At 50.8% G+C, this 23,352-nt stretch overlaps 1 protein-coding gene across 2 annotated transcripts; it reads right to left on the bottom strand.

Annotated features, from left to right (window-relative positions):
• Positions 1-18,267: 18,267 nt before the first annotated feature.
• Positions 18,268-22,922, bottom strand: LOC115274967 (C-C chemokine receptor type 5-like). Of its 2 annotated transcripts, none has more exons than XM_029918523.1 (2): positions 22,869-22,922; positions 18,268-21,392 (listed from the first exon to the last, which is right to left on the bottom strand). In XM_029918523.1, the coding sequence occupies exon 2, from the start codon at positions 21,245-21,247 to the stop codon at positions 20,186-20,188; it is 1,062 nt and encodes a 353-aa protein (XP_029774383.1). In that variant the 5' UTR covers positions 21,248-21,392; positions 22,869-22,922; the 3' UTR covers positions 18,268-20,185. The 2 variants fall into 2 exon arrangements, with proteins under 2 accessions (XP_029774383.1, XP_029774384.1); XM_029918524.1 differs by having other exon boundaries at positions 18,268-21,258; positions 22,869-22,906.
• Positions 22,923-23,352: the final 430 nt, after the last annotated feature.

Below are 23,352 nucleotides of genomic sequence, written 5' to 3'. Positions count from 1 at the left end.
CACACACACACACACTGCGTCACGGGGTGGCCACGGGGTTGGGCCTCTGCCTCTCTGAAGGGAGTGTAGCAGGTCCCTACTGCCCCAGCCTGAAACACACCCTCACCTTCCCTCCAAAGGCCATGCTTACCAGGGACTGCTCTGGCCAGTGACCGTCTGAGGGACACCGGGGCAGGCCCAGTCCTGGGATGTGGGCTCCTCTGATAGTGACTTTGGCTGGTGCTTCCCCCATCCCCAAGCCTTGCTCTCTCCTTCTCTTCTTTTTTTTTTAATTTTTTTATGTTTCTAATTTATTTTTGAGAGACAGAGAGACAGCACGAGCAGGGGAGGGTCAGAGAGAGAGGGAGACACAGAATCTGAAGCAGGCTCCAGCCTCCAAGCTGTCAGCACAGAGCCTGACGCGGGGCTCGTACCCACGAACCATGAGATCATGACCTGAGCTGAAGCCGGACGCTTAACTGACTGAGCCACCCAGGCACCCCTCTCCTCCTCTTCTTTACTTGGGGGTCAGATCTGCTTTGAGACCGTGGCTTTCCCAGCTTTTCCAGGCTCCCTTACGATCTCTCAGAGACCTTTCCTCTAATCCATTTTTTCTAGGCCACATCATCCCATCTCGAAGGAGCCAAGCTAACCTGGCCTTGGAGGGGAGGCATCGTCTCTAGAGTCTTGAGCCCTTGGCTTGCTGGAGAGCGATAATGCTTTGCAGCACCGCATCCCTCTCTGAGCGTCTTGCCTGCCACCCTCTACCTGTGGCCTGCTGGGATCGAGCTTTCTGGAACACGCGAGACCAGGTATTGCCATGATAGCTCCATCAGCTCAACTCGTCAGGTCATGTACCTTCGCTGGTTCCCATCGCCATCTACCTCGCTCTGCCTTCGCCTTCAGCTCACTTCTCCATGCTCCCCCCTCCCCCTCCGCTCTTCCTCTGCTCCTTCTGGAATCTGAATTCCACGACAGACACTCCTGCTGACCTCCTTAACGTATACCAGAAAATTCCTAACATTTCTCATCCCTTGAGGGTATTCCTTCCCTCTCACACCTACCTCAGACTTGGGGTCAGGAAGTGACATCCCTGGTCTCCGTGTCACTTGCTGACCATTGCTCCAGGTATTGAAGAGACACCTTCGGTCCCCAGGCCTCTAACTGTATCACCCTCTGCTCCACCGCATCCTTGCCACCACTTGCCCCCCTCACCCCACCGCCTTTTCTAAAATAAAACCATGAATCACGAGCTTCTATCCACCTCAATTTCCTCCATGTCCTTGGCGACTTAACCGGCCATGGTGACTCCCATTCCAGTATCAGGTCATAACTTCCGTGAACACACGAATCCCACTTCACTCAGGTCCGTTAACGTTGATTCACCACTGGAGCCTTGCAGTCCCTGCGCTCACTTTCCCAATTACAGCTTCCACCGCTCTGACTCCTCATCACTCCTTTCACTTTCTGCTCCCACCTGTGCTCCTTCCTCGAGCCCCCCGGCCTCGGTCCCTGAGCCCCTCGGGTGATCACATCCCTCCTGTCTCGCCGGGATCTAAGTCTGTCACTTACCGCTCTCTCTGTCAAAACCCTGCCGTCCCTTGAAGATCCAGCCTTAGATCAACCCGTATCTATCTGCTTCTCCTTTTCATTCTTTCTCTGAGTCCATGTGTCTGGTTAAAACCACTTAGCCACAAAGAGAAGACCTATCACTAATCTGTGGTCTCCCATCTCAGCTAGCTTCTAGAGACTGTTCTAGTCTCCTGAGTCACTCTTCTGAGTGTCCCAAATTGTCCCCTTCTCCTATTTTCCATCAGCTGTTCCAAGCACCTGAACCCCCACCGCCACCGCCCACACTTGTGCCCAGGAGGCGACCCATCTCCTGCTTTCTCCATCCCCTGGGCTCCGGGTTCAATGTCGTGGTGGCGTCTCCATTCTTTCCTCCTCCACAATAGAGTCATTCCTCTGATAGTAAATTTTCGTTTCTCCTCCTGCATTCTGGCCTCAGCAGCTGTTTCTCCCTTTTGTGTCGGTTCCAGCCTCTCCTGGATTCTTCGCGATATTGACATGTTCCTGGTGTCTGCTTTAAATAAAGACTATAAACTCATCCTTCCCGATGTTCATAGCAGCGCTTCCAATAAGAGACAAATTCTAGAAAGAGCCTAAATGTCCATCAACTGACGAATGAATCAAGAAGCTGTGGTTTATCTATATAACGCAATACTACATGACAACGAGAAAGAATGAAATCCTGCCATTTGCAGCGACGTGGATGGGACTGGAGGGTGTTATGCTGAGTGAAATAAGTCAGTCAGAGACAGATAGACATCATATGTTTTCACTCAAATATGAAACTTGAGAAACTTAACAGAAGACCATGGGGGAGGGGCAGGGGAAAAACATAGTTACAAACAGAGAGGGAGGGAGGCAAACCATAAGAGACTTTTAAACACAGAGAACAAACTGAGGGTTGATGGGGAATGGCGGGGATGGGTGGCAGGCATTGAGGAGGGCGCTTGTTGGGATGAGCACGGGAATCTACCCCCAAAGCCAAGAGCACACTGCACACACTGTATGCTAGCCAACTTGACAAGAAATTAGATTAAAAAATAAAAAGATTAAAAAAACTAAATAAATAGAACCAGGAAAAAAAAAAAACCCATCCTTAAGCCCATGCTTTGCCCTAACGACCTAGCGTCCCTCTTCTTGGGCAGCCTTCATCCGTTGTCCAAACCCACTCTTCCTACACTGTCATTGTTCGCTCCCCACTCAGTCCCCTCCCGCCTGGCGTCTGTCTCCATCATTCCGCTGAGACCGGCCTCGCCAGGGTCACCAACACCATCCCGGGGGGAGATGTCATCAACTGCCCCGTGAAGCGGGGGCAGGGGATGCATCGCACGCCCGTGAGCGGGAGGCGTCCAGCATCCCCCAACTCGCGATAAGGTGGGTGGTGTTCAAGCACCATTACATCCAGGGCCCCCAGGCTGAAGCCGCGCTTGGTGTTTCTGAGACCCTCTAAAGTCTAAAAGCACACTCGTATGGGCCTTTCTAGTAAAGACGGTAGAAGGAAACAGGCTTACAGCCTCTCCCCCCGTTGGTACCCCATAAAATAACCACAAAACAGCTTTTCCAACAAAAATTCTAAAAATTTGCCAGTAGCAACCGAACATGAAATAAGGTACAACCTTGTTTCAAAACTTGGAAAGTTTTACGGCTTTGTCTACACCTAATCCCATTACAGGCACAGTACTGAAGAAAGAGGGAATTTCTGTAAGTCCCGAGAGTTCCCCTAATACTCTCCAGTTAGGAGACAAGGGGGTAGAAGAGGGCTGTGTGTCCCTAGGAAAACAAAGGAGAAATGCCTACTGAGTAAATGCCCTCCTCTTCCAGAAGGGTTTTTTGGGCTTCTCACTTTCTGAGACGATGTGCTGAGTGCGGGCCAGAGGGCACGAGAGTCCAGTACACGCTTGTTCACACTCAGGGGCTCCGGTAATGACATTCGGGTTTTTGTTTTCAGGATTTTGATTCCTTATCATTTTTTTTAGGGTCACCTGGGTATCTCGGTCGGTTGAGCTTTCGACTCTTGGTTTCAGCTTGGGTCATGACCTCATGGTTTCGTGGGCTCGAGTCCCACGTCGAGCTCTGCGTTGGCAGTGTGGAGCCTGCTTGGGATTCTCTCTCCCTTTCTCTCTGTCCCCTCCCCGCTCAGGCTGTCTCTCTCAAATAAATAAAAAAACGTAGGGAAAAAAAGGTTTAAAAATACTTTATAAAAAACCCAGTTTTAAAAAATGTTTACTTATTTTCGATAGAGACAGAGCATAAGTGGGGGAGGGGCAGAGAGTGAGGGAGACACAGAATCCGAAGCAGGCTCCAGACTCTGAGCTGTCAGCACAGAGCCCAATGAGGGGCTTGAACCCATGAACTGTGGGATCGTAACCTGAGCCGAAGTTGGATGTTCAACCAACTGAGCCACCCAGGTGCCCCTATAAAAATACCTTTAATCTATGAATAGTTTCATGAAGCCTTTCAGGGTTGTGATCCTAGGGGCTGTTAGGCCTGCTCACTCACAGTGACTCATTTCCTCATGTGGTTTGCAGTGTCCGAGTAAGTTCCTATGTACTGGGAATTCCTGGCCCTGCAGCAGCACCCTGTGGCCTGCAGGGGGGGGCAGTCCCTCCTGGAGGAGGGTTGCATTTGTTTCCTCCAGGAGCCCGAGGGGGCGTCATGGCCTGAGCTGCCTCTTGGTTTTGGGGTCTCCCATTTTGAGGGCATCATACAATCGAGCTTCATGTTTGCATGAGACACAGGTTTTGGGGTCTCAGAGATGTTCCCCCCACCACTTGGAGTCTAGGCAAAACCAGACCAGCTTCCCTGTTGTCCTGCCTGTGGGTGTATTTCCTCCGGCTCACCTCTCCCCTGGCGCTAGCTTTCTGTGGGGACCTCTTGGCACCGGCTCCCCATCACCCGTGGCCTGAGGCCTTGCTGTCTGCTTCCGTGTTGGAGCTACGCTCCATGGCCTTTTCGTGCGTGTGCCTTTGGTTCACATCAGTGATCAACATAATAAATACCCATGGAGTGAAGATTCAGCAAATATTTGTTGAGAAATGTTATTTGTTCATCTCACAGACATCTCCTGCCTGCTGGCTGGGAAATTGCCCCCCTTGGTCCTCCTGTGTGGACTCTCCAGCACCTTCTAGCCTGCTCTGTGTCCTGGAGGCTCACCTTGTTAACAGCAGACTCCTCTGCCTCTGAGTCGAAGGCGGAGCTTTGGGCAGGAGGGTAGAGACTGAGGTCAAGGGGTTTAGCTCCCTGGCTCCTTCCTGGTGGGGCTGATGTGTCCCTTGACCCTGACCTAACGCAGCTCTTGTTCGAGAGCCCCTCCCGGCTCCTTTGCCCCTTGCTCCTGGCCGGAGGTGGCAGCCTGTCCCCTCCCGCACCAGGACTGCACAACCCACTACGTTTTCCCTGCACCGTGTCTAAACCTTGGGGGACATGCTCTTACCGGTCTGCCTCAGTTGCCTCACTCGAGTGCGTCCGTTTGTTTCCTGCCGAGACCCTGCAGGGCACATCTCCCAGGTCCCAGGAACTTTGCCAGGGCCCCCAGAGAAGATGGTGATCAAATAGACTGGTCCTTTGCCCCTACCCCGGCATCGACGTCCTAATGGGAGCTGGTCAGGTACAGAAGTGGTTCTAATCCAGGGAGTCTCATGCTGTCCCCGGGGAAGGGCCTGGCCCAGTCCAGAGGGAGCAGGGAAGGGGTCCGGCGGGAGGGCCCGTCTCAGCAGAAAGCCTGGGTGGGCGTTAGCCAGGTGAGGTGCCCACGGCCTCTCCTGGCCTCCCTTCTCCTCCTAACGCCTTCTTCAGGTCCTGACCTCAGAGGTGGGCCGAGGGGAAGACATTTTCTTACTTCGTGGCATCTGGGACTGAGTTTCTGTGGAAGAGAAGTTGAGACCAGGAACCAGACTATTTTAGATGCATTTGTTTAATATTTACTTATTTATTGAGAGAGAGAGAGAGAGAGAGAGAGCACAAGTGGGGGAGGAACAGAGAGAGAGGGAAAGAGAGAATCCCAAATAGGCTCTACCCTGTCAGCACAAAGCCTGATGTGGGGCTCGAATTCATGAAACGTGAGATCAAGACCTGAGCTGAAGTCAAGAGAGTCAGACTCTTCACTGACTGAGCCACCCACGCACGCCCCCTTTTTTTAAATGCATTAAAAATGTATTTATTTATTTTGAGAGAGAGAGCGGGCACAAGTGGGGAAGGAACAGAGACAGACTACTTCAGATCCAATTCCTGGGAATCCAGAGCTCAGTGGGACAGCTGCAGGCAGAGGGGCCTTGTTGGGGAGACACCCCTGTCAGGGGGTGGGTGAGGCAGGACCAGACAGAGGGTGGAGTGGACCCCGAAGCCCCGGCTGACCCTGCGAGGGACCCTGGGCCGGGATGGCCCCACAGTGCTGTCTCACACGGAGGGAAGGGGCCGGGCCTTCGCAATCCCACATTACACAGCCTCTGACCTCAGTTGTCCTCCGGGAGGGGCAGGTCCCAGTGGCCGCAGGTGGTCCCCGTCCCCAGCAGCTGGGAGGGTGAGTGCACTGACCCTGAAAAGGACATCCGGGCAGAGCCCCACCGCACCATCTGCAGGAGTGGGGGAGGAACTGGGTTCCCCACAGATTTCATTTACCCTGCGTAACAAGAACCAGAAACTAAAATTTCTGAAACCTCCGTGTCATAAGACCACAAGCCCCCTGTGTGCTCATCCGGGGAGTTATGTGCCCGGTGAGGGCACATGGTCCACTCACTCTACGTGACCGTCCTGTTGTTAGTCACCGATTGTTGTCCAAGTGTGAAGAGTGGAAGAGGAACTTGACCTTGCCATCCCCCAGCCCCGGCCCCAACCTCCAGCTTTTCTTTCCTCTTTCTTCTTCGCCACCTAAGTGGCCACACTCCTGTTTCCACAGGGTCTGGCGGGTTGGGCAGTCACTTTTCTGAGAGCAGCCATATTTAAAATAGATTTTCAAAAATCTCTTTTTGTGAATAGAAGTAAAAGCTATCAAGCCAGGTGGCATTCTCCTTTTATTTTATTTTATTTTTAATATTTTATTTATTTTTGAGAGAGAGCACAAGTGAGGGAAGGGCAGAGAGAGAGAGAGAGAGAGAGAGAGGAAGGGAGACAGAGGATCTAAAATGGGCTCCACGCTGACTGCAGAAATCCTAATGCGGGGCTCGAACTCACAAACTGTGAGATAATGACCTGGACTGAAGTTGGATGCTTAACCGACTGAGCCACCCAGGCACCCCTCCTTTTAACAAAATTAACTCACTCCAGATTTGATGTGCGTAGGACAGGGTTTGCCCTGGGGGTGGCCAGGGACCCTTGTGGGGTCTAGGCCCCGTGAGCCCATGTGGTTGGACATGGAAGGTGTGCTCGCTCCCTACCCAGTGCTCGCCTGGGGATGGGACGGCCTCTGAGCTCTGCAGCCATTCCCTGGCAGCCCCTGGGGCTCCCATGTCTGCACCAGAGTTCAAGGCCCCCATCGCCTTCCTGTCCCAAAGGATTCAGCCACACCCCCTGGAAAGGGTGGTTGAAAGGGGCCCCTAACCAGCTGACTGGGACCTTCAAACTACACAGGCTCGACCTGTTCCTTCCAGAGGGTCCATAACTTGGGCACAAAGTGAATGCTTTTCCATGAAGAAAGAGGAAATACGATTCTGTGTCCTTGACCATGACGGCGCAGAAAGAGACAAGCCGGCGGCCATTAATTTATTTTGTCTTTCTGATTGCATCATAGAGTCAGTGCATGTTTTTTCCGCTCTTACCTTGCTTCATATCTCTGCAGCACTTGACCTTGCTGACACTTCCTGTCCCTCCCAGTGTGGCCTCCTCTCTGCACGGGCCCTGCCTTTCCCGGCATTCCTTCTCTTTGGGGAGCTCCTTTGCTGGCCGACTGCCTCCAGGTTCTGTCTGGACCCATTTGTCCACCTCGTGGTGTACACTGTCTGTGACTGTGGGTCTCCTCCGCGTGTGTGCTCTGCTGGGTCCAAAGCAGCTTCCCCTGACACTGCCACCTGGGTGTCCTCCAGGATTTCTAACCCAACCTGTCCTGAAAATGGTCCCTGAAGCCAGTACATCCCATCTGCCTGGGCTGGAGCTCAGGCCCTCCTCTCTTCCCTCCCGTGCTCCCTCAGTCCAAGTCTTGACGAGTCCTTGTCCTTGGCAGCTTTCAGATCCACTCACTTGTCTCCACCCAGAGCTTTGTACCTTGGCAGAGGCCTCTGCCATGTGCCAGAAGGAACACAGCCAAACCTCTGCCTGGGGCCTCTGACTCCATTCCTGCCTTGGTATGAGTGTCCTCAAACCCCGCCCCTCCCCACCCCTGCTGTGGGCTGCACTCCTCTGGGCTCCGAGAGCCCCGGGCCTATTTGCCCTCCACAGTCCTGTCTCTTCCCACCTTCTTCTCTCCTTTGGTTCTTGCAAAACCATTGACCATTCCCTGAACTTGTGTCTGTGTTTCTCACACATGGCTTCCACTGAAATTCCTCCCACATAGACACACTTGTCCTTGTACTTCCTCCTTGTATGACCCCCCCCCCACCCCTGCACACACGAGCTGGATCACAGAGAAAGGTGCCTGGTATGGCTATGCTCTAAGGGCACCTTGTGGGCGGTCAGGGGACATACACTTGTGAACGCGGGGTCAGAGGGCGTGGCATTCTGCCATGTGGGCGTGTGGGCTCAGAACAAGGCAAAGTTTGGGAGCGCCTGGGTGGCGGGGGCAGTTAAAGCGTCCAACTTCAGCTCAGGTCATGATCTCACGGTTGGTGTGTTCAAGCCCCACGTCAGGCTCTGTGCTGACAGCTTAGAGCCTGGAACCTGCTTCCGGTTCTGTATCTCCCTCTCTCTCTGTCCCTCCCCTATTCATGTGCATGCTTTCTTTCTCTCAAAAATAAATAAACATTAAAAACAAAAACAAAAAGAACAAGGGAAAGTTGGTTGGGCTATAGACTAGTTTCATCGGTGCTTCTGCGTGTGGATATAAATAACCGTGAGGCATCCGTGGTCCCTCCTTGTTCCCAGGCTCCAGCTGGGCCATCACTGCTGCCAGGAAGCCCGTTCTGACAGCGCAGCACTGGCGAGGCTGGGTGGCGCGGGGAGGGGGGGGCAGGCAGATGGGGAGGGTGTGTAGAAGGCGAGTGGGGGGCGGGGATGAAGACTCCACCGAGAGGCGCCCCTCCTCTCCCTCACTCTCACAGGGCGGGGGAGCAGGTCTCCGGCTCTAGTCCCCCATCATTCCCTGATTGCAGGACTCAGGCCATGTTGCGCCCTAGGAGCAGGTGCAGCTTCTCAGTAAACACTAGGTAAGCAACTGCATAATTTAAGATGCAAGTCCTGAACTAGTGAGCCCTTCCGCCTCATCTGTGAGCCAACTCTGTGCCTGATGAGGGAGGGAGTGGAGGAAAGGGGAGGAACACTGTGGGGATGGGGGCGGTGCTTTGAGAAGGGTGAAAGGGCTCATCCTCCAAAAGCCAGAGTCTAGTGTGATTAACCTAAGGTCCCTTAAGAAAGCGATTTCCAAAAGGACAGACACCTCGTGGAAGAAGGGCTGGCTCTTAGCCCAGGCTGCTGTATCGAATTCCGCAGACTGGGCAGCTGAGAGGTCAGCAGGGCTCCTCACACTTCTGGGGGCTGGAAGTCCACGACGGAGCTGCCAGCCGGTGTGCTGTCTGGGGGTGCCCCCTCCCTGGTGTGCGGATGGCCGTGTTCCCATTTTGTCCTCGCAGGGGCGGGGCAGAGAGAAGGAGCAAGCTCTCGGGGCCCTTCGAACCAGGGCACCGATCCCACTTGTGAGGCTCCACCCTCATGACCTGATCTGTATGAGTGTGTGTAGTGAAGAAAATGGATATAAGTTCTTTGAAAAGTACTTGAGTATCTTTTTTTTTTAATACACTCTTATTTTTCTACTTGGTTTTATTGTTGATCATAGGAAATGAAAACCGTTCTTTGAATTGTTTTTTTTCATCTGATGTAATAATGAAAGCCAAAGTATTAGTATTTCTTAAGATAACCCATTGAGGGGCGGGATTTCAACAGATGAATTTGGGGGTGTCACAAACAGTCTACAACAGCTGGCAAACAATGTGTACACGAAAACCCATCAAGTCATCTGGAAAAAGAAAGGGGCAGCCGTAACAGAGGGAGAGGAGAAACACTTCTTGCTGAGTGTGGGAGAAGGGGGGACTTCGTGTCTGTACTCTGGAGGGCCAGGCTCACCCAGCGGTGATGCGGGATGGACCACAGGAGAGAGGGAATTGCCCAGTGTCTTCTCTTGGGAAAGACGGGACACCAGGTGCTGGGGTTTTGGGGTGGTGGTGGGGTTCAGAACCAACGACCAAGAAAGAATTCTTGAAGACTTCTTAGGTGCACATAGGTGATTTTATTACAGCATGGGACAGGACTGAGGGCAGAAAGAGCTGCACCGGGGTTGTGATGGGTAACTGATCACGAACCTTCAGGTGGGGAGGGGGTTGGATAGAGTCAGTCTCTAAGGAATTTTGGAAGCAATGTTTCCAGAACCTTGAGGGACTAGCTGTTGTTAGGAAAATGCTATTTATTACCGTTTAGTAAAAACCTCAGTTATGAGACCCTTCAGATGTGTATCAGGGGCCATATGCTTGGAGGGTGATTCCCAGCATATACCTTGGGGGGGTTGAGATAAAGGAAGTTTCCAAAGGGATTTTTATATGTTAAAGTAGACTTTCAGGATCCTGGGGGGGGGTCCTCGGGTCCCTTCGTACTAGGGCACCCATCCCACTTGTGAGGCTCCACCCTCATGACCTGATAGGACAATGTGGAGCCAAGATTCTCCTCTGCCCCCAGCAAAGTGTCATCGTGGAGGCCACTGAGCTCCTAGAGGGAGGTCCCTCTGCCTGTTTCAAGGACTTGTCACTGGGCTGTAAGCAGTAAGGGAATTTAATTTCAGTTTCCCACGTCACCACGCAAGCACTTACACCCCTTTCCTTTGTTCTTGGGCAGCCAGGAGTGTCCAAGAAATACCACCCATACCCTTCCCGGGAGAGGGGCGTGTGTCGTTAGCCTGTACTTTGCCCTGGCTGGCCCCACGCTCCCTCGTCACCAGGCAGCTCTGCGTTGGGGCATCTTCCCAGGCAGTCTGGAGTCCCCCTCCAGGGCACTGCCGGCCACTCTGCATTCATGGTCATCGATTTTAGGAGCAAGAATCTGATTGGCTCACCTTGGACAGCACACACCTGGCCTTGGTGGTAGGCAGGCGGCCTCTCGAATTTGTGACCACTGCCATGGCCCTTGAAAAGATCACCAAAGGCTGTGGGGGACGCTAGTGGCTCTGACTGTCCCCAATCCCACTGATCAACGTTCACATCACAGAAGCAGTGGCAGTGTGTGCTGTGTGCAGCAGCAGAAGGCCCAGCCCCGCGCATTGAGGGGCCTCCCCGGGGAACAAAGCACATTAAACAATTCCCGGAGATGTAGTCATTTGACAGAACACACAGAGATAGGGCAACTATGGGGGGAGGGGAGAAAATATTATAAACATGGCATTAAGGGGCGCCTGCATGGCTCAGTTGGCTAAGCATCTGACTTCTGCTCAGGTCATGATCCCACAGTTCGTAGGTTCAAGCCCCATATCAGGCTCTGCACTGATGGCTCAGAGTCTGGAGCCTGCTTCAGACACTGTGTCTCCCTCCCTCTCTGCCCTTCCCCCCCCCCCCCGACTCTAAATAAATAAATAAGTAAGTAAGTAAATAAATAAATAAATAAAATGGTAGCTTAGAGAACACATAGGAGTCTCAAAACTAGAAACAGGAAGACCATCATTTCCACTCTTTCTCTGAAAAAAAAATGGCTTTCCATGTAGAGTATCATGTCGTCTGTGAAAAGGGAAAGTTTGACTTCTTCTTTGCCGATTCTGATGCCTTTTATTTCCTTTTGTTGTCTGATTGCTGATGCTAGGACTTCCAGCACTGTGTTAAAGAGCAGTGGTGAGAGTGGACACCCCTGTCATGTCCCTGATTTCAGGGGGAAAGCTCTCAGTTTTTCCCCATTGAGGATAACATTGAGGGTGTCATGCTAAGCGAAATAAGTCAGGCAGAGAAGGGTAGATACCATATGTTTGCATTCATAGGTCTAACAGGAGAGACCTGGCAGGGGACCATGGGGAGAGGAAGGGGGAAAGAGAGCGGGGAAGAGTGAGGGACACAGATCAAGGGAGACTACTGAATACTGGAGATGAACCATGGACTGAAAGGGGAGGGGGAGGGGGGAGGGGGTGATGGTCATGCAGGGGGGCACTTGTGGGGAGAAGCACTGGGTGTTATATGGAAACCAACTTGACAATAAACTATTATAAAAAATAAACAAAAAAATAAAGCTAACTATTTGGACCAAAAAATGGCATTTAAAATTAGTAGGAAAATTATTTAATAAATGTTCTTGGGGGGATGGTGTGCCATCTGCAGAAAAAAACCTTGGATTCCCACTTTCCTCGGCACTGCAAGATGAATTCCAGAAAGAGCAATACAAATTGTAACAAATGAAGCCATGACGGCTTTCGAAAGAAAAATGGGAGAGTTTTGCAATCTCAGCACGGGGAAGGCTTTCCTAACCATGTCATCAACCCAGAAATCAAAGAAAAAGTTAGTAAGTTCATTTGCGAGGTGCCTGAGTGGCTCAGTTGGTTAAGTGTCTGACTCTTGATTTCAGCTCAGGTCATGAACTCACAGTTCGTGGGTTCAAGCCCAACACTGGGCTCTGTGCTGACAGTGTGGAGCCTGCTTGGGATTCTCTCTCTCCCTCCCCCTCTGCCCCTCCCCTGCTTGTGTGTGTGCACATGCATGCTCTCTCTCCCTCTCCCTCTCTCTCTCTCTCTCAATAAATAAATAAATAAATAAATAAATAAATAAATGAATAAGCATTAAAAAAAGCAAGTTCACTTGCATAAACATAAGCTCTGCATGGCCAACGAGAAGCAATATTAATAGCCAAAATTCACCAGGTGGTTGTTAATTATCTGCTGCATATTATCTCATGCCAGTTAGCACATTAACTCCTTGGAACAATCAGGGAGGTTGGTACCATTCTCCCATTCCGCAGATGGCCAAATTGAGGCACGGAGAGCTTCAGAAACTTGCCTCAGATCGTAAAGTGGAAAAAACCAAGGTGCAGTATAGAATGCTAGCATCTGACATTTGTGTAAACACAGGAGATAAGGAGACACCTGTGAGTCTGGATCTAGGCTCAGGAAGCAACTCCCAAATGATAAGAAACTGGTGACTTCATTGCCTCCAGAGTAGATGACAGTTACAAGAACTTCTCCGTGCCAGGCGCTGCATTAAACCAACATGCGCTTTAATCCTCCACACAAACGTAGTAGGTATTGCTGTTGGCCCCAGATCACAGATGAAGAAACTGAGGCTGGAAGCATTACAACTTGCCTAGGAATTCCTGATCCCAGAATCCAAGTTATATACAGATGTTTCTTGAAAATTACTGTATGCCAGATTTACCTTTGTCCATTCATATATGCATTGGACGTTTTAAAATGAAATGAAATGAAAAATCCAGTCCCGGGGCACCTGGGTGGCTCAGTCGGTTAAGTGTCTGGCTTCAGCTCAGGTCACGATCTTGCAGTTCATGGGTTCGAACCCTGCATCAGGCTCTGTGCTGACAGCTAGCTCAGAGCCTGGAGCCTGCTTCACATTCTGTGTCTCCCTCTCTCTCTGACCCTCCCCTATTCCCACGGTCTCTCTGTCTCTCAAAAATAAATAAAGAACATAAAAAAATTTAAAAAATAAAAATAAAAATAAAAATTCAGTCCCATAGTCACATTAGCCACGTTTTACACCAGTCTGGTGGCCACTGTGCTGAACGGTGCCAATCTGGAGTCATCTCCATCATTACAGGGAGTCCTTCCCGTCAGGCTGATCTGGATACTACACACTGACGTAACTAGCAGATGTTAATAGATGTTAGTATCATCCAGAATTACAGGGAAGGACTCTGAGGTCCACAGACAAACTCTGAGCCACGTCCCCAAGCTCCCGCAGCCTCAAGGCTGGACCTCAAGTCAGTCTAACTTTGAAATCCCCACTCTTTTATCCACCAGGCTCCACTTTCCATCCTGTAGGAAGGAGTAAGATAATCAATCTACAGAGAGCCCCAATTTGATGATCCGTTAGAAAAAAAATCATAATTTTCTGGGGCGCCTGCGTGGCTCAGTCGGTTGAGCGTCTAACTTCGGTTCAAGTCATGATCTCGCCGTTTGTGAGCTCGAGCCCCACACAGGGCTCTCTGCTGTCAGACGCCATCACGGAGCCCGCTTTGGATCCTCTGTCCCCCTCTGACTGCCCCTTCCCTACGTGTGCTCTTCCAAAACGAAATAAATATTTAAAAAATCATAATTTTCTTACAGGGGATTTTTGAGGAATATTAGCTGGTGGAAATAAGCAGGAGTTTTAGGGTGAATGGGCGCTGCTGCTGTTTTGTTTGCTGTGTTACTCTCTCTTCAGAATTACCATCACCTTACCCGGGGCTGACACAGACTTCCAGAGTTTTCCAGGTCTTCAGGGATAATTCTTTACTGGACACAGTAAAAGTGATGGCCCCCTGGACGGACACGGAAACAGGGTGGGGGTGGGGCTTTTGGCAATATAAGCAAAACCAATATTCATTTATAAAACATCTCGAACAGACCTTTTCTACCCAAGAGACTTCTGTCTTGAATCTAAAGCCGCCAAGCTCCGCATGGGCAACAGACATCCCATTTTTGTTTACTTTTCACTTGGAATGGATGGGTTAAAACCCAATCCACAAGCAGAAATGAAAGCAAGATGCTTGGAGCCTCGAATAGAGATATTTTATATCGCCAAGTAAGGTTAGATGCATATGCTTTAGAGACCAGCTTGTGGGAAGACAGTTAATGTTCTGCCATGAGGGTCGAAGAGTTGAATTCGGACCCTCCCTGGCCTGTGTGCCACCCACTTCTAGGCCCGCGGGATCTTCCTCAGACAGCAGACCTCACTCTAGCAGGCTCGGTTAGAACGTAGAGCTTCCAGGGCGTCTGTGTGGCTCAGTCGGTTGAGCGTCCGACTTCGGCTCAGGTCATGATCTCACGGTTCATGAGTTTAAACCCCACGTCAGGCTCTGTGCTGACGGCTCAGAGCCTGCAGCCTGCTTTGGATTCTGTCTCCCTCTATCTCTGCCTCTTCCCTGCTCATGATCTGTCTCTCTGTCTCTCAAAAATAAATAAAAAACATTTAAAAAAATTTTTAAAAAGAACGTAGAGCTTCTGCAGACCTATCAAACCAGAATCCTGGGGTGGGACTGGGTGTCACTATGGGTAAAACTCCCCAGGTACCTCCAGAGAGCAGCTAAGATGAAGCCAGCGGCTGTGAGCATGGCCCCCACGAATTCCGGGTCCCGCTCTCTCCCACATCGATGTGGGTGCTGGGAGTCAGGAGGCTCCCACCTGCTTTTCTCAGGGGCGCATCACTGGCTGACAGGTGCGACGGGGACCCCCTGGGAACGAGGCCAGGCCTGATGCTCCAGGCCCCCCACACCCATTAGGTCAGTGTGTCTGGCGCCGGGGGTGGGCTCTGTTCTTCTTCCATAAAGTGAGGGGTTGGGCTGCCGGGTCCTCAACAGCCTTCCTGTTTTCAGATGATGTGATACCATGAAGAGGGATCACCGCGAGGGGAGCACAGGAATAGAGAAAGGGAAGTGTGAATAAAGGAGAAATCCCCCCCGTCTCGAAATCGTAGTGGATTGCTTCAAACACTTGGTCTCGGCAGCCATTGCTGGGCCTACACGGGAGACACACGGGAGGTGCCTGTGGCATTTCACAGATGGTGAAAAATACTTTGTCACGAAACATTTTGTGACCTTGTTGCACGGCTGTGGGTTCAGTGATCTGCAGAGGTCGGCTCGAGACAGCTGGGACCTTCAGTTCACCGCAGGCATCGACCTGTGTCCTCCATTGGCACTCCTTTTCCTCTTCAGTGAGTCGAGCATTATCTACCCTGTGGAAATCCCGCTTGTGCACAACACGCATGGTGGCAGGAGAGACCAACCCGAAGCAGCCAAACGTATAAACTCCCCCAGTCCAGGCTGGCTGTGGCGCGCCCTTGTTGGATGCCAAGGTGGCCACAGGGGGGCAGTATAGCCCAAGGTTCTTAATGGCCCTGAAGGTCTTTCCAATAGTTCTTTGAAAAGACTTTTTTGAGTGTTTAAAACACTAGTTATCACCATAAGAAAAAGTAACGGAACCACAATGACACAGAACTTATAATCAAAGTAGTAACAATATGAAGCCCAAAATAAAAACACTTATAGCAAAAACTGAAGGCATGGGGTGTCCGGGTGGCTCAAGTCAGTCCAGCAGCCAACTCTTGATTTCGGCTCTTGTGATCCCAGGGTAGTGGGATCAAGCCCCGAGTTGAGCTCTGCCCTAGGCATGGAGCCTGCTTAAGATTCTCTGTCCCTTTGCTCCTCCCCCTATGCGTTCACTCTCTCTCTGTCTCTCTATCTAAAAATAAAACAAAACCAAAAAACCCCTAGAAATTATAGCACCATTGCGACATCTATCTATAGAAATATTAAAGTTTGATTGTGTTTCAGAAAAATACCAAGCAGGACTTTCAAAGTGAGTTTTACTTAAAAGCAAAAGAGCTCTGGAAATGTGTTCCTGTCTCTGCATGGGTGCAGCCACGGGTCAGGTTCGGGGAGCCCTCCACGCCCTCAAGGTGAGCATGCCCCATGCTCACATCTCCGCACCCCCTGTGCCTTCATCAGAAAGCCAACCAAGAAAAGCCTATGTTTGTGTTGAGGAGTCTGTCCTTCCTTTGGATAGGAAATCAACGACTTGATTTAACGTTTTTTTAATTTATTTTTTTTTGAGAGACAGAGAGAGACAGCATGAGCAGGGGAAGGTCAGAGAGAGAGGGACACACAGAATCTGAAGACAGACTCCAGGCTCTGAGCTGTCAGCACAGAGCCTGACACGGGGCTTGAACCCGTGAACCATGAGATCATGAGCTGAGCTGAAGCCGGACGCTTGACTGACTGAGCCACCCAGGCGCTCCCAATGACTTGATTTAATCATGACAGTGACAAGACTGTTAGCCTTTAGCTAGAGGTATTTAGAACCTTGGGCAAGGCCCTAATAGCTCAGGGGTTAGAGCACTAGTCTTCTAGAACCTTAGAATACAAGTGTGACCGGAATCCTAATTTTTGAATTTGCACATTTTTCCTCCCTGCGAAGGGGGTTCACTTTACTTGGACTCTATCCATGGCACCTGGGTAACTCTCTCCATGACAGAGGCCCCTGGTGGGGGAGCGGGGTGTCTTCACCCAGGACGTGGTGAGTGGAGTCAGACCCTGAGAGTCACGATGTGTTCAAGCCTGTTTGTCAACTTAAGGACTGGGGCAGAGGACGGGTGGGTGGGAGTGTGCCCTGGACCCTTCCTCTACTCAGACTCAGTCCCCTCCCTCCTTTCCTTGGGTCGTGCCTCTTGCTGACTAAGAGGTGGAAGTCAGTCTTTCTGGTTGTTACAAGAAAGCCCTTGCCTTCTGCCCATTCCCCGGATGTCTAAGCAGGACAGTGCCCTACCTGGTCTGGAAGGTGAGAGCCTGCAGACCAGCCGGCCCCAGGCTGTAAATGTGACCTGGGCCAGTCGCCTCTTCCCAGAACACCTGTCCTCTCTGGAGATAAGAGACACGTGCACAGAATTCCAAATGTCAAGGACAAATCCATGGCCATCACTGCAATCACAGGCAAGTTTTTAGAAGGGATTTGAAATGAAAGAAAAACAACCTTTATAGAAGCCAGGTCCTCATGCGTCATGTGTCTGCAATTTGGGCACAGAGCAATGACCAGAGTGTGACATTGTATGTCTTCTTCGTTTTCTTTTTGTAATAATTTTTTTAAAGTTTAGTTATTTTAAGAGAGGAAAGAGAGCACACACTCATGCACATGTGAGTAGGGGAGGGACAAAGAGAGAGAGAGGAGAGAGGAGAGAGAGAGAGAGAGAGAGAGAATCCCCAGCAGGCTCCACCCCATCAGCGCTGAGCCCAACATGGGGCTTGAACTCATGAACCATGAAATCATGACCTGAGCCAAAATCAAGAGTCAGATGCTTAATTGACTGAGCCACCCAGGCACCTCTAGGTCTTCCTCATTTTCAAACACAGACAGCTGGCATGGGCTTACACAACACATCGCTTTTCTTTTCTCTTCTCTTTTTAAATGTGTCAATTCTTTTGCTCCAGAAGTAGAATTAGATTAGAAACTTGAAAGTTTTCAGTATCTGTTGGTCAGATACACCACCCTCAGAAGGAGCATCTTCAAACAAATTATTTTGGCAATTTGGCTCAGGAAGGGGGCAACTTTTAAAAAATATTTCAAAAGAAGCATAGTTCTGTGTGTGTGTACATATGGAATTTTCCAAAACGTTACTTACAAAATGCTTTTATGGTTTTGGTTTTTCTAATGTTTATTTAATTTTGAGGGAGAGAGACTGAGCAGGAGTGGGGGAAGGGCAGAAAGAGAGGGAGACACAGAACCTGAAGCAGGTTCCAAGCTCCAAGCTGTCAGCACAGAACCCGACACGGGGCTCGAACCCATGAACTGCAAGATCATGAGCTGAGCCGAAGTTGCCTGCTTAACCAACTGAGCCACCCAGGCACACAGCTTTCTAGGTTTTGAATGCTATTCTCTAAATGTGCACTTGACTGAAAGAACAGGAAAACAGTCAGTTATTTTAGAGGGTGGTTTTTATTAGGTTAGGGTTTTCTTCCAAGCAATTTGTAACTTTCTATATACATAAGATATACCGTATCATACATGATATGCATGCATACACAAAGATAGCAGAGTGCCTTTGAGTTGAGCCAGAGGCTAGGGTCATATGATATTTGTACCCTTGAAACAACGTTAAGAGCACTTCCGGTTGCTCCCCGTTGACACCCATGCTCTCAAGGTCACATTTCAGAGCTGAGAAAAATCCGTAGCACCTCTTATTATTCTGATACCTTATCTCTTGAGTGAGTCTCCCTACTTTAATGTCTATTCATCTAATCTTTCCCAAATGGTTTTAGCTACTCCCCAAATCCAAAATAATCTCAGGCATGTACCAAATAAGTAGCAACTGCCAAACACGAAATCATGACCCTCTCTTTGAAAGGAATAGATCTCTTAGTGTTTGGGGGCACGGAGTGTCCAGAGAAGGCGTCGGAAGGAGTGTCTGAAGCCACCACACTCAGCCCGAAACACAAAGTTCCGTAAAATTGTGCTTCTTAGAGCTGAGTCAGCTGGAGGTGGCCTGTTTCCAAATGAATGTGTCTCTTCTGCCCTCTGCCCACGGAGACCTCACGCTGGAAGACAGCGCTTAGGCAGTGGGGTGTCCCGGCAGGCAGGAACTTAATCACCCTGGCTTGCCCCCCTTCTCCGGGGCTTCTTTGCTTAATGCTCATTAACCACACAGTCAGTCCTCACCTGGATGTCACATCTGTCGTAAAAGTGTTCCTGGCCCTCAGACTCACGCCTTTCCTAAACCTAGTGTATCCGAGCCTCCTGGAGACGCCCCGTCGTGGGAGCTGGGAAGGGGCGGACACCTCTGAAGGCAGGGGTGGCCACCGAGAGTCAGCCCAGCTTCTGCCTTCAGAAGGCTGCGTTCAAGCCTGCAAAACCAGACCTTCGTCTCCCACCAGCCCCTCCCGGGTTTGACACAAACCCTGTCCCCTTTCCATGCCCGAAGACTTCCTTCAGGATGTCTCCAGTCCGCATGCTTGAAGCCTAGAGGTTCCCTCTGCCTCCCCACGGCCCCTCACCTCCAACCCCAGCCCTCCCCAAGTCCCACTGACTCTCTCCCTACATGCTGTGAGGGTGCCACCGTCCCTGGTGTCTGCACCTACATGGAAGACTCCTCGCCTCACCTGAACTCAAAGTCCATCCTTCTAGGCCACCCTTCGGCCGCGCAATGAGCTCTCTGCAGCGGTGCCCAGGGGCTCCCCGGCTCTGCTGTGGCTCTGGCAAGCGGGACTGTGCACGCTCCCCACGGTCCAGGCTCACCCATCCTTTCCCCGGCCACTGCCGGCCTCCCACCACGGAGCCGCCGGGCGTATGTGCAACCTGGAGCTTAGCCTCCCCCCTCCTCACCCCTTCTCCTTCTCCCTGAAAAAGGCTTCCCAGTCCTTACCCTGCCCTGATCACCTGTGGAACTTACCAGCTACACCCGTGACAGGGAGACCTTTCCTGGAAGGGCTCGTTTCTTAACGCGTCACCACAGGCACCAGCTTTCAGCACATTTACAACCTGCACCTGTGGCCTTGAGCAGGTCAGACAACATAGGTACCTGTCTTGATTACTTCTGTTGTTCCTGTCCAGATAACCAAGCTCAAAAATTAGCAGTTCTCCGAGGATCTTTTTTTCTATAATGAACTTTTGCGGCAGAGGAGGAGTGTGCCAATAAACCGCTGCATGCAGAGGGGAGAAGAGAAGGTTTGCCCTGTCATCAACGTGCATTGATTCGGCTTTCTGGAAGTGACAGGCTCCAACGATGTGATATACTCAGATGCCAGATGCATGGGTGACTCTTAGATCCTCTATGACAGTCACTTCCTTTTTAAAAGAATCACTCCAGCCCCCAGGCTGCGTACAAACACCTGGCCCAGGTCACAAGCCGACGGAGATTTCCTGCTCTCCAGTGGACCGGGTGTAAACCGAGCTGGCTCTGTCGGGGGCCTCTCCCTGGAAGATAGAACAGTGTTTGCAGAAGGGCCTGATGATGTGCTTTCGGAAAAACCCCAAGAGGTAGTTTCTGAACTTCTCCCCGACGAAGGCGTAGATGATGGGGTTGACGCAGCAGTGCGTCATGCCCAGGGTCTCCGTCACCTGCATGGCTTGGTCCAGTCTGTTGGAACTACTGCAGTTATTCAGGCCAAAGGAATCCGGGAAGGTGCTCAGGAGCAGGACGATGTTGTTGGGCGCCCAGAAGAGAAAGTAAACGATCATGATCACGAAAATGAGCTTCACAGCCTTGTGTTTCTTCTTTTCGTTGCGACAGCGGAACAGGGTCTTGAGGATGGCGGAGTAGCAGACGACCATGACGAGCAGGGGCAGGACCAGGCCCAGGAGGGTCATCTTCAGTGCCTGCAGGTTCTTCCAGAAGCGATACTGATTGGCTGGAAAGTGAGGGCTGCACGTAAAACGAGAACCCTCCTTTTGGGACCTGCTAAAGATGATCCCTGGGACAGAGACCAGCACAGCCAGTACCCAGGTGACCACGCTTGTCACCACCCCGAAGAGGACCGTCCGGGCCTTTAAAGCAAACACAGCATGGACGATCGCCAGGTACCTATCGACGGTCAGGAGGATGATGAAGAAGATCCCGGTGAAGAAACCTATGTGGTAGACCCCTGTCAGGAGTTGACACATCCTATTTCCAAAGACCCACTGGTCTGCAGCGTAGTGGGCCCAGAACGGAAGAGTGAGGAGGAAGAGCAGGTCGGAGATGGCCAGGTTGAGCAGGTAGATGTCGGTCATGCTCCTCAGCCGTTTGCAGTTGATGAGGACGAGGACCACCAGCAGGTTGCCGGCGAAGCCGAAAATGAACACGAGGGAGTAGAGAGGAGGCAGGAGCCTGGCCGCCACCTGCCGCACATCGGCCTTGTGGCAGGGCTCCGAGAGCTCATATTCTATGTCGTAGAATGGACTCGTTGTTTCATAATAATCCATGTTACCCAACACTGTGAATAAAGTAAAAGTGATCTTCTATAAAGCCCCAGAACGGACTTAGCGGTCCGCCGTGGGTACAAACTGTCTTATGCACGAATAGGCTTTTCAGCATTGGTATCTAGATGTCTGCATTTAACGGAGTTACCTTGTTTGGCCAAAAAAAAGAAAAGGAAAGGAAAAAAAAGACCTTTTCAGGAAAAGGAAGGATCGCTGCTATCACCTCTGCTCACTAGATGGAGAGCATGACTGGGGGGATTCACAAAAGCATCGTCTGACCAAATAAAACCTGGTGCTCTGTATCCACGTGGAGCGAATGAAGCTTTGATAACAACTTTGAGAAACTGACCCCAGTGCTTACGATCTCTGCGTGGTTGCCCCTCCCTGGTGTGGGCTTGTGCCTGGCGTCCCCCCGAGAGTGTGCTGCTAGCCGGTAATGGCCCCCAAGGGCACTCTGTGGGCCAACCCCTTCACACCCCTACGCTCAACTACTCCTCAGTGTCACCCTATGAGTCAGCTCATGTCCCCATTTGCAGATCAGAACCAAAAAAAGCACAGAGAGGATGAGTAACTTGCCCAACCACACACAGCTAGAAAGCAGCTGAGTTTGAATGCAGGCAGCCTGCACTCTTATCCACAGCTACCTCGTCTCTTGCTTCTTGGTGAGGGGCTGAAGCATGGTACCATCAGCCTGGCACTTTGATGCAGTCAGGATGAGATGGGCTGGTGCCCAAGTCCCCCGAGAAGGCCACAGGAGCCGGTAGCCAGGCGTAAATTCCAGGCTGCCATTGGTGCTTACCATTCCTGAGTTGCTATGAGGAAGGGCTCTCCCCCCCCACCCCTGCCCCCCACAAGCCATCGAAGGAGAAAACATCTCAGCGCCGTGTGTTTTGGGTTTGCTCAGCACTTTCATAGCCACCTGGCTACCCCGGACTACTGCATTTCCACTTCCTATTTAGAAGTCTCTTTAATGAGTCCTCGTGGGTTTCATGCTCCCTGGACCTCAGAGTAGGTAGCTGGGAGCCGCATACAGAAAATATCACCTCAGATTCTGAGCCAGAGGCAGAGCCAGAGCCATATGCTACATGCGCTGCAGAGCTGATGCAGGAAAGGGACACTTTATTTGCTACTTGCAATCCAGTGTTAATTTGGACAATGTTTAGCCTTCCCTCCTTTCTGGGAACAAACCAACCAACCAAAGAAGTGAACTTGGACACAACTTGGACACACATTCAGAGGGCATCCTGCCTGGTCAGTGTCTGTTCTTCCCAGAAGATCATTCTGCCAAGATTTTGGCCAAGAATCATCTCTCTGAAAAGCTTTCTTTTGAAAGGTGACCTTTCTTCCTTCCTTCCTTCTTTCCTTGTTTCCTTCCTTCCTTCCTATTAAATATTGCTCCCTTTACAACCACCTTTCATTCACAATCTTGTTTTGTATCTTCGATGTGATCACAGCCTGAAACTCATTCTAAATTCGAACTCTTCTCTCCCCTCAAAGATTATGTTTTAAGATAGCTCTGTGAGCGCCAGCTGTTTGTCTGGTCTTCTAGGGTTTCCTGTAAAGCCCTTCACTCATCACAGAAGCTGAGCTAACGCACAGGCGGGGTGGCTGAGGGGTGACTTACCAGGCGCGTCCGTGTAAGGGAGCGGATGTCTCAGTGGCTCTGGCCAGCTGAGCTGTGCAGATCAAACATATAGGCAGCGTAAAACTAGGAAATGCATGGTTTCTACAGGGGGGAGGCGGAGTTTTAATGAATAACTACATTTCAGGACCAAAAAAAAATCAAAGAACAGTTCTTCTTTTTCCTTTTTTTTTTTTCATTGAACTTAAAATAGGTCAGAGACTAGATTTCTGGTCTGAACGTTTATTTACAGGCTTCCCTGAGGACACTATTTTCTTTTGTTTTCTGCTCAGGCCACTACACAGAGTCTGTTAGAAAAGAGAAGGATTGACGGATGTCAGCCCTAGAAAAACATTCACATTTATCGGGCCAAACCTTCTCGTTTTGTCCAAAGAAATAGCTGCTTCGGAGGCCAATGGTTTATGTGTAGAAAACCACAGGGCTTATCACTGAGGAGGCTGAGCAGGAGAGATTCTGCCCCTCTTAC

This window comes from Suricata suricatta, chromosome 12 (genome assembly GCF_006229205.1).
Source record: "Suricata suricatta isolate VVHF042 chromosome 12, meerkat_22Aug2017_6uvM2_HiC, whole genome shotgun sequence".
NCBI classification, from domain to species: Eukaryota; Metazoa; Chordata; class Mammalia; order Carnivora; family Herpestidae; genus Suricata; species Suricata suricatta.
The sequence above is the reverse complement of the archived record's forward strand: the minus strand, read 5'-3'. Positions and strand labels throughout refer to the sequence as shown.

Excerpts from the sequence above, each read along its gene's own strand:
- LOC115274967 (XM_029918523.1), bottom strand. The coding sequence starts at position 21,247 with ATGGATTATTATGAAACAACGAGTCCATTCTACGACATAGAATATGAG.